At 44.7% G+C, this 11,124-nt stretch overlaps 1 protein-coding gene across 1 annotated transcript in view; it reads left to right on the forward strand.

Moving 5' to 3' along the window:
- The window catches only part of LOC118397382 (complement C4-B-like), a 40,966-nt gene that overhangs the window by 6,840 nt on the left and 23,002 nt on the right, over positions 1-11,124 (forward strand). Inside the window, exons 12-27 of the mRNA XM_052467512.1 lie at positions 18-215; positions 450-644; positions 839-985; positions 4,745-4,877; positions 5,008-5,076; positions 6,314-6,520; positions 6,759-6,873; positions 7,337-7,407; positions 7,638-7,777; positions 7,959-8,162; positions 8,647-8,698; positions 8,814-8,897; positions 9,127-9,330; positions 9,429-9,661; positions 10,072-10,176; positions 10,351-10,519. Of these exons, the coding sequence (XP_052323472.1) occupies positions 18-215; positions 450-644; positions 839-985; positions 4,745-4,877; positions 5,008-5,076; positions 6,314-6,520; positions 6,759-6,873; positions 7,337-7,407; positions 7,638-7,777; positions 7,959-8,162; positions 8,647-8,698; positions 8,814-8,897; positions 9,127-9,330; positions 9,429-9,661; positions 10,072-10,176; positions 10,351-10,519 (2,326 nt within the window). The remainder of the gene's footprint in view (positions 1-17; positions 216-449; positions 645-838; positions 986-4,744; positions 4,878-5,007; positions 5,077-6,313; positions 6,521-6,758; positions 6,874-7,336; positions 7,408-7,637; positions 7,778-7,958; positions 8,163-8,646; positions 8,699-8,813; positions 8,898-9,126; positions 9,331-9,428; positions 9,662-10,071; positions 10,177-10,350; positions 10,520-11,124) is intronic.

An 11,124-nucleotide genomic window follows, 5' to 3' on the forward strand; every position in this document is an offset into this window, starting at 1 on the left:
TGTTCTTGTCTCTCCAGATGTTTGCTGAGGGAGACGATAAAGAGGTAGTAGTGAGTGATGCCAAAATGACAGTGTCAGCAGTCCAGTCTGAGGGGAACAGCTACCTGAGTGTAGAGATAGAACATGTCACCCTGGAGCCTGGAGGAACCATGACGGTCACTCTCAGAGACATCACCCCTCCAGGCACCCCACGACCAGCCTACATCTACTATATGGTAACATACTGGAGTATCAGTCCATTCTAATAATGGGATGGAGATGACCATTTACCACTTCTGCAATGTACTTTATCCGTGCATAGCTTCACGTTTCCATACACTACAGTAGACTGGGGTTGTCATAGCTGTAACCAACATCAATATAAGCACGTTGGGGTTGAGAAATTAACATTTTCCAAATCTGTAGTGAAGAGTAATAATGTGTTATTTCCTCTGTTTCCATTCTTTCAGGTCCTGAGTAAGGGCAGAGTGGTCCAGATGAACAGGGTCCAGAGGACTGAGCTGACCACCTTCAGTCTGCCCTACAGTCTTGACCTGGTCCCTTCCTTCAGACTGGTGGCCTACTACTTCACACAGGCACCAGAGAAGACTACGATAGTGGCTGACTCTGTATGGGCCGATGTCAAAGATATCTGCAAAGGACAGGTTCTATAGTCACCGCTTGTTTCTCTACTTCTACTCTTACTACACTTAGCCAGTTATGGTTGTATCCTGTTGTCAGTGCTGTGCATCAAGAAGGCACATTTTCTGAATTTAACTTGACTAATAAAGATCAATCAAAGGGATCTAGTTTTGCATGGAGGCAGATTGTGACAGTGTCTTTGTTGCTCTGTTTTCAGATCGAGATCCTTCCATTTAAAGAGCATAAACCAGCTGACTTGGTGAATGTGGTGGTCCGTACAGACCAGGGAGACAAGGTAGCTCTGGCTGCTGTAGATACAGCTGTTTACATCCTCAACAAGAACAACAAACTCACTCCTCAGAAGGTACAGAACCTCTATCACTCACACACTTACCAGGTTGAATGAATAGCTACATACAGTATGTGTGCCTGCTGGTGATATTTCAATTTCAATGTGACTTCCTGGTTAAATAAAGATTAAATGATAAAGTAACATAACATTATTAGTCTGGATTTTGGCTCAGTCTCAGGTGTATGTTGACAGCTTCACAAGGCTATGACCTGGATAAAAACATTCCCTAACCAGAAACCGTGGATTGATGGCAGCATTCGCGTGAAACTGAAAGCGCGAACCACTGCTTTTAATCAGGGCAAGGTGTCTGGTAACATGACCGAATATAAACAATGCAGCTATTCCCTCCGCAAGGCTATTAAACAAGCTAAGCGTCAGTACAGAGACAAAGTAGAATCTCAATTCAACGGCTCAGACACAAGAGGCATGTGGCAGGGTCTACAGTCAATCACGGACTACAAGAAGAAACCCAGCCCAGTCACGGACCAGGATGTCTTGCTCCCAGGCAGACTAAATAACTTTTTGCCCGCTTTGAGGACAATACAGTGCCACTGACACGGCCTGCAAGGAAAACATGCAGCCTCTCCTTCACTGCAGCCGAGGTGAGTAAGACATTTAAACGTGTTAACCCTCGCAAGGCTGCAGGCCCAGACGGCATCCCCAGCCGCCCCCTCAGAGCATGCGCAGACCAGCTGGCCGGTGTGTTTACAGACATATTCAATCAATCCCTATACCAGTCTGCTGTTCCCACATGCTTCAAGAGGGCCACCATTGTTCCTGTTCCCAAGAAAGCTAAGGTAACTGAGCTAAACGACTACCGTCCCGTAGCACTCAGTTCCGTCATCATGAAGTGCTTTGAGAGACTAGTCAAGGACCATATCACCTCCACCCTACCTGACACCCTAGACCCACTCCAATTTGCTTACCGCCCAAATAGGTCCACAGACGACGCAATCTCAACCACACTGCACACTGCCCTAACCCACCTGGACAAGAGGAATACCTATGTGAGAATGCTGTTCATCGACTACAGCTCGGCATTCAACACCATAGTACCCTCCAAGCTCGTCATCAAGCTCGAGACCCTGGGTCTCGACCCCGCCCTGTGCAGCTGGGTACTGGACTTCCTGACGGGCCGCCCCCAGGTGGTGAGGGTAGGCAACAACATCTCCACCCCGCTGATCCTCAACACTGGGGCCCCACAAGGGTGCGTTCTGAGCCCTCTCCTGTACTCCCTGTTCACATTTACATTACATTTACATTTAAGTCATTTAGCAGACGCTCTTATCCAGAGCGACTTACAAATTGGTGCATTCACCTTATGACATCCAGTGGAACAGCCACTTTACAATAGTGCATCTAAATATTTTAAGGGGGGGGGGGTGAGAAGGATTACTTTATCCTATCCTAGGTATTCCTTAAAGAGGTGGGGTTTCAGGTGTCTCCGGAAGGTGGTGATTGACTCCGCTGTCCTGGCGTCGTGAGGGAGTTTGTTCCACCATTGGGGAGCCAGAGCAGCGAACAGTTTTGACTGGGCTGAGCGGGAACTGTACTTCCTCAGTGGTAGGGAGGCGAGCAGGCCAGAGGTGGATGAACGCAGTGCCCTTGTTTGGGTGTAGGGCCTGATCAGAGCCTGGAGGTACTGAGGTGCCGTTCCCCTCACAGCTCCGTAGGCAAGCACCATGGTCTTGTAGCGGATGCGAGCTTCAACTGGAAGCCAGTGGAGAGAGCGGAGGAGCGGGGTGACGTGAGAGAACTTGGGAAGGTTGAACACCAGACGGGCTGCGGCGTTCTGGATGAGTTGTAGGGGTTTAATGGCACAGGCAGGGAGCCCAGCCAACAGCGAGTTGCAGTAATCCAGACGGGAGATGACAAGTGCCTGGATTAGGACCTGCGCCGCTTCCTGTGTGAGGCAGGGTCGTACTCTGCGGATGTTGTAGAGCATGAACCTACAGGAACGGGCCACCGCCTTGATGTTAGTTGAGAACGACAGGGTGTTGTCCAGTTCACCCACGACTGCGTGGCCACGCACGCCTCCAACTCAATCATCAAGTTTGCGGACGACACAACAGTGGTAGGCTTGATTACCAACAACGACGAGACGGCCTACAGAGAGGAGGTGAGGGCCCTCGGAGTGTGGTGTCAGGAAAATAACCTCACACTCAACGTCAACAAAATTAAGGAGATGATTGTGGACTTCAGGAAACAGCAGAGGGAACACCCCCCTATCCACATCGATGGAACAGTAGTGGAGAGGGTAGCAAGTTTTAAGTTCCTCGGCATACACATCACAGACAAACTGAATTGGTCCACTCACACTGACAGTGTCGTGAAGAAGGCGCAGCAGCGCCTCTTCAACCTCAGGAGGCTGAAGAAATTCAGCTTGTCACCAAAAGCACTCACAAACTTCTACAGATGCACAATCGAGAGCATCCTGGCGGGCTGTATCACCGCCTGGTACGGCAACTGCTCCGCCCTCAACCGTAAGGCTCTCCAGAGGGTAGTGAGGTCTGCACAACGCATCACCGGGGGCAAACTACCTGCCCTCCAGGACACCTACACCACCCGATGTTACAGGAAGGCCATAAAGATCATCAAGGACATCAACCACCCGAGCCACTGCCTGTTCACCCCGCTATCATCCAGAAGGCGAGGTCAGTACAGGTGCATCAAAGCTGGGACCGAGAGACTGAAAAACAGCTTCTATCTCAAGGCCATCAGACTGTTAAACAGCCACCACTAACATTGAGTGGCTGCTGCCAACACACTGTCATTGACACTGACCCAACTCCAGCCACTTTAATAATGGGAATTGATGGGAAATGATGTAAATATATCACTAGCCACTTTAAACAATGCTACCTTATATAATGTTACTTACCCTACATTATTCATCTCATATGCATACGTATATACTGTACTCTATATCATCGACTGCATCCTTATGTAATACATGTATCACTAGCCACTTTAACTATGCCACTTTGTTTACTTTGTCTACATACTCATCTCATATGTATATACTGTACTCGATACCATCTACTGTATGCTGCCCTGTACCATCACTCATTCATATATCCTTATGTACATATTCTTTATCTCCTTACACTGTGTATAAGACAGTAGTTTTGGAATTGTTAGTTAGATTACTTGTTGGTTATCACTGCATTGTCGGAACTAGAAGCACAAGCATTTCGCTACACTCGCATTAACATCTGCTAACCATGTGTATGTAACAAATAACATTTTATTTTATTTTATCAGCTAATAGAGCATTTCCTAAGCTAATTCCTGGAGGCCCAAAGGGGTGTACGTTCTGTTTTTTGCCCCAGCACTACACAGCTGATTCAAATAACCAAAGGGGTGTACGTTCTGTTTTTTGCCCCAGCACTACACAGCTGATTCAAATAACCAAGGTGTGATGATGAGTTGATCATTTGAATCAGCTGTGTAGTCCTAAGGCAAAAACCAAAATGTGCACCCCTTGGTGTCCTCTGGATCGAGTTTGGAAAATGCTGAGCTAATGTACTGTATCACAGAGAGAGCAGGTTTGTCTGTGAAAATACAGTATACCTGAGAATGTATCTCCCCGTGTATGTACTGTTTATATGTATCTACTGTATATACAGGACAGTATGTATTGTTATATGCATCTACTGAATGTACAGGACAGGATGTGGTTGTCTACCAGGGAGAATGGGATATGCAAAAGACAAATATCTGTTGTTCATGTAGTAAATGGACCAATAAAGTCATCTTCTTCTTCTTTAGATGTTTGCCTACATGAACTCCTATGACCTGGCGTGTTCTATGGGAGGGGGCAGGAACTCCCAGTCTGTGTTACAGGACGCTGGGCTCGCCTTTATAACCAACTGGGTGGATACAGAGAATCACGTGAGAAATGGTACGGTTTACATTCAGACATTGAACTCATTATAATGTTGAATGAATAGTACATCACTGCTGCTGCTGTTGTTGATGGAATTTATTCCACACAATATTGTAAAATTATTTTTATTTTGTCCTCTGATCAGATTATTCCTGTAACAGCATAAGAAGAGGGAAGAGAGCCTTGAACCATCACCAGGCTTTCTCTGATATCAGTAGGTGTAGCAGTAACCTCAGCAAACCAAAATTGGTTCTGTGAGAAAGTTCCCAGAATTTTCTTTAGGTCGCAGCAAATGTTCTCATAACACAAAAGTGTCCAGTCTTGCTGATGATTATAGAACGTTTGTATAAGACATTTGCCTGATGATACAAGATCATTCCTATAACACATTTCATATGTTCTTTAAAAGGTTCCCAGAATGTTTCTTTAGGTTGGAACATTATGGGGGCATCACAAAAGATATCTTTCCAAAACACAAAAACTATCCAGTTGTGCGGACGATCCTACAATGTTTCTTTTAAGGGCCGTTCCCAGACCACATTGTGTCTGTTCTTTAAAGGTTCCCAGAATGTTTCATTAAGTTGTGGGAACATTGTGGGGATATGGCAACTGTTCAGTTGTCCTGACATTCAGATAATGTTTGTATCAAGGTGCACAAAACATTGTTTTGATGTTGCAAGAATGTTGACAGAACAGCCTTTCTGAGTTCTTTAAAGGTTCCCAGAACATTTGTGGTAACCTGGTGGGTACATTACAAGGGATATGCTCAGTTATGATGATATTCATACAATGTCTAAGTTAGGTTGCACAGGACATTCCCTTAATGTTGTAAGAATGTTGACAGAACATATGAATTAAGTCTTGGATGTTGTCTGAGATGTTGCAAAAATATTCTTATGATATTCACAAAGGTTGCACAGAACATTCCCACAATGTTGCACAATTTCCAAATAGGTCAGTTTTTATGACGTTCATAGCATATTTGTTTTAGGTTCAACATAATATTCCATTGATGTTCACCCAATTTACATTTAGCCTTTTCTTAGAGGCAAAAGTGATCCTAGATCATCAGTTATAGTCTTGGATACCATGTAAAACATTTTAGTGAACTTTAGGAGAACATTCCAAGGATATTTAACTTTTTGTATTTTTAAAAAATCCTAATGTTAGATCAAACCCTATCTAGAACTTAATGGGAATCTTAGCTAATGTTCTGGGAATGTTCCCGGTTTGGTGGGACTTCTATTCTCCCTCCATCCTCTGAGCATGCTAGTTTTACTCTTATGGTGAGATTATCAACTATTATTAGTTATACAAGATGGACAGCACTCCAAAGGATACGTTTCAATAATCCTTCCTAGACAAATGTTCAGATATGTTTCAGCAAAAACATTCCTTAGCAAATGACATGTATATAATGTATTAGTTAGACACAGAGTTGTTGTCTGTAGTCAACAGGTACCCAGGTAATATGGAGAAGAGGTGTTGTCAGGATGGGGCCAGGTTTAACAGCCTGGGTCTGTCCTGTGAGAGTCGTCATGCTAAAACCACCCACAAGTCTATTTCCTGTCGCACTGCCTTCCTCAAGTGCTGCAGAGATGCCACCAAGCTGAGGAACAACATCAAGAAGACCAGGAGGACATATAGCCTGGCTAGAAGTACACTATCTTATTATATTATTACATTAGTAGTTGGACAATAACCTCTAAGAAGAATATTACAATCTACAGATTATTGTGGCGCATTCAGTAATAGATAAATCAATAATTTTGTATTTTTGCAGACTAGTTGTACTACAGTATATGCACATATTTTGCATTGATTAAGCTGAACATTTTTGAATGTTTTCTGAGTATATGCATATCTCCCTGTCCTCTTCCCTGTCCTCCGGTCTAGTTGATGATATGGATGAGGAGGAGGCCATAGATGAGGTGTCTGTCCACCTGCGCTCTTACTTCCCTCAGACCTGGATGTGGGACATCGTTGATGTGGAGCCCTCTGGTTTCGTAAGGTAACCTGGTAATCTGCAACATCGTGGACTTCAGGGCCACGTCCCAAACGACACTCTATTCCCTATATAGTGCAGTACTTTTGACTGGTAGACTAGGGAATAAGGTGCCATTTGGGACACAAGCCAGGACTGTCATGACTGGGGCCCAGAGTTTTCCCTGACCATGTGAACAGACTGGGTCAAACCTGGAAGCCAATATACTGTAGTGTAACTAGTAGTTAAATCATGTTACATTACATTTACATTTAAGTCATTTAGCAGACGCTCTTATCCAGAGTTGTACGTTATTGTGGTCCTTCTGTAGCTCAGTTGGTAGAGCATGGCGCTTGTAACGCCAGGGTAGTGGGTTCAATCCCCGGGACCACCCATACGTAGAATGTATGCACACATGACTGTAAGTCGCTTTGGATAAAAGCGTCTGCTAAATGGCATATATTATTATTATTATTATTATTATTTTCAGACACAGTATTGCTGTCCCTGACTCCATCACTACCTGGGAGGTTCAAGCAGTGGGAATCTCTAAAACAAAAGGCAGGTCAACTCTTCCTTCTTACCTAAGACCATTACACTATCCTGGTCCCGAATCTGTTTGTGCTCGTGCCAACTCAGTTTGACATTGATTATCAAGCCGACCATGACAACGAGTGACAAGAAGTTGTCATGATAACACAAAGAGACTGGCGCTCAGGTTATCATTACGCCATTAGACTTTCAGAGGACAGTCATCAAGTGGTTAATGTTAGTGATGGCTTTCCCTTCAGGGTTTTGTATAGCTGAGCCCAAGCCTCTGGTGGTGTTCCAGGACTTCTTTGTCTCGCTCAGACTGCCCTATTCTGTGAAGAGAAACGAACAGCTGCAGGTGAAAGCTGTTGTGTACAACTACAGGACCGACAGTATGGAGGTAACTTGTTTTCTTAAAACAGTATATGTCAAAACAATATATTCAAATCCAAAATGGCCCCAACAGCCATTTATTCAAATAAACAGCAGTTGCAGACATTATCTGTAGATTCCTTTGATAGACATTTTGACTATACTTACATCTACTGCCATGTCTACTGTATGTGTTTCTCTCTGTGAAGGTGACCGTAGAGCTGGCGTGGGTGGAGGGTCTCTGCAGTGCAGGGGGGGACAGAGGGGACAAGGAGGTGGTGACAGTACCTGGTAAGTCTGCTGTCCCGGTCTACTTCACCGTGGTTCCTCTGGTCATAGGAAACATCCCTATCCAGGTAGAGGCCTACACTAAGACCGCTCGCGACCAGATCAAGAAGGACCTCAAAGTCACGGTATGAACACACCACTGGCAAATATTTAAACTTGTATCACTTTTCTCCTTCTAATACACAGAAGTTCTACTCTATGTCTCTATAATACATATGTACATTAGGCTACATGTGGTTCTCACTTCTTTATTGTGCTGAACACAACTGGCAACATGTGGATTTGAATCTCTTTTTACCATTTTACAAAATGTCTTTGATCACCCTGTTGCAGGAACACTTTCCTGCAATGCATGACATTTAAAACTTGTAGTGTTTTTGAGGTTTAAAAGGGCTCTGGAGTTTGTAATTTCCACTCTGACATTTCAGACTTGATTTTCCCTTATGAAAAAAAATGTGCAACCCTTACAAAAATGTCATAATTCAAATTTCCTGCTACTGCAGGATTATTTTCCTGCTGTAGCGAACTGGCTCAAATTCAGATCCTACATCTGTATATGTCTGTATAACCATTCAGAATGAGACTCTCACCTTTTGTTCTGTTATACAGGGGGAAGGAGAACTGGTCTCAATACAACATGAATACAACATTGATGGGAATGGTAATGTTGCTTATCAGAACATCTGACATCGGTAGTTAAAGGGACATTGATGCAAACAAGCCAAATCAGACATTGAGTTAAAACAGGTTCTCGACTTCTTATCTATGTTGCACAGCTGCCAAGTCAATCGAACTTAAAATCCCACCTCCTCCTAGTGCTGTACCTGGACTGGAATCTGACGCCTACATCAGTGTCAAAGGTAAGTAGGGTCCACAGACTCGCTCTACCCACACGTTTAGACAGACTTTCTGTTCATGTGGGGTCTGTGGTACTGAATGTTTACATTTAAAAATATATATATTGTTCCAGGAGATATTATTTCAGACTAGGAGTCTTCCCTGACCAGTCTCCAGGTCTAGTTAACTAATATAAGGGGGAAACCTACTGGTCCCATGTATAAGCTCTGTGCTCATGTACCCCCCATGTAGGTGGCGTGATGGGAGAGTCCGTGGAGAACTGTCTGAACCTGGATGGAGTGGACCGGCTCATCTCCCTACCCATGGGGTGTGCGGAGCAGACAATGGTCACCATGTCTCCAGCCATCCACGCCATGAGATACCTGGACACCACGGGACAGTGGATAGACCTGAAGGCTGAACGCAGAGACGAAGCTCAGGCCATGATACAGGCTGGTGAGGGGACACCGGGACATCTTAAGTTAATCGCTTTGAGACATCTACCCTTGTGGGAATCAAACAGTTGAAATTAATTGATTGTTTCTCTTTCCAAGGATACGGCAGAATCCTGACCTTCAAGAAGACAGACGGATCCTATGGAGCTTTCCTGACAACACCAAGCAGTGTTTGGTTGACAGCCTTTATAGCCAAGGAGTTGTCCCAATGCAGGGACGTGATTACAGTGGAGGACTCCTACATCCAACAGTCCATCTCCTACCTGGTGTCTAAACAGCTGGCCAGTGGAGCCTTCACTGACCCTAACCCACTCTATGACCGCACCATGCAGGTAAGAATACGTTATTCATCTGTGTGAAAATGTGTTTTCTGCTGTACCCAACCACTTCAATATAGACACACATACACAAAAACACATTAGGTTGGAGTAGCTGGAGCAGTGGGCAGCCATAGTGCGCCGCATGGTGAGCAGTTTATGGGTTAAGTGCCTTGCTCAAGGGCACAGCGGCTGGAGATGTCGTCTTTCTAGGATTTGTCACCTAACAACCCTCTAGTCGTCTCGTCCAATTTTTTCAGCCTGTCAAGGGATTCCAAATGGCAAGTTTCCAGTAGCAATCCCACCCCTCTAACCTCTATGTATGACCCAAATGTTCTCCACGACCGGACCATGCAGGTACACTACCATAACATACAATACATTACTGTGTCTTTACCTGTCTGCTATCTCTCTATTCTCATCAGGGTGGAGTGGGAGGGTTTGAGGGAGAGGTGTCCCTGACAGCGTTCGTTCTGATAGCCATGCACCACGCTGTGCCGCTGTACCCCGAAGGACAAGACTCAGAAGTGGTAATACATCATTCAAGTCATGGACTTAACCTTAACATCACTGACTTAACCTGACTAAAAGTTGTGGAGTTATCCTAAATGGGCAAATAGGTTTTGCAACAGAATATACCAGAATGAGGCTCATGCATATTGCTAATTATAATGCTAAATCTATCCACCATTCCCCTGTGTTAGAGGTACGCTATGGAGCAGGCTAAGGTCTACCTGGGGTCGAAGCTGGACTCCCTTGAGAGGCCCTTCGCTGTATCCATCACCTCCTATGCCCTCTCTCTAACGTCCCCTGGTGGAGATGCTGCTTCCACGGCTCAGACCAAACTCAGGGCTTTGGCACACTGTGACAACGGTCAGTACCTTGTAACTTTACTAGTCATCTGGATAAGAGGGACTATGGGTTATCTAATTGTCATATTAGTTCAGTAGTCCTCTAGATCAGAGGGCTATATTCATCTACCACAAGTGTTTACATAAATACTGTTAATTAATTCATTTTGGACATAAACCTGATTTGATAAATAGCTCCTGTAAAGTATTACAGGTAGTGGCTGGAGAAAGTCTGCAAAGCGTATTCTGCGTAGACATCGATTTCCTTGGCTGTATGAATATTGAGTGAAGTAGGCAGATATACACAATGACAATATTTAAACAGCAGAGGGCGACAGATTACTGATAGTCTCCCCTGCAAAAGTATGCCGCTGTTAAAGTGGGGGCTGAACTTCCTGATTTGGCCTCGTTTTCCGTCTTGGTCATTATGAAATACAGCCGCTGTGTCTTGGGTTGGTGGTTTAATGTGGGTGTCTTGTTTGTGTTGAGCCATTGACATTCTTATCCCATAGGAATATCGAATGTCAAAACAAGTTGACCATGGGCATTACGATCGTGTCACGAGAAGCTGCACTCCGAATTGATTACTTGGGTTAGGCCAGCTGTGGGCATGTTTGACCCACCCAA

The sequence above is a fragment of the Oncorhynchus keta genome, chromosome 18 (genome assembly GCF_023373465.1).
Source record: "Oncorhynchus keta strain PuntledgeMale-10-30-2019 chromosome 18, Oket_V2, whole genome shotgun sequence".
NCBI lineage: Eukaryota > Metazoa > Chordata > Actinopteri > Salmoniformes > Salmonidae > Oncorhynchus > Oncorhynchus keta.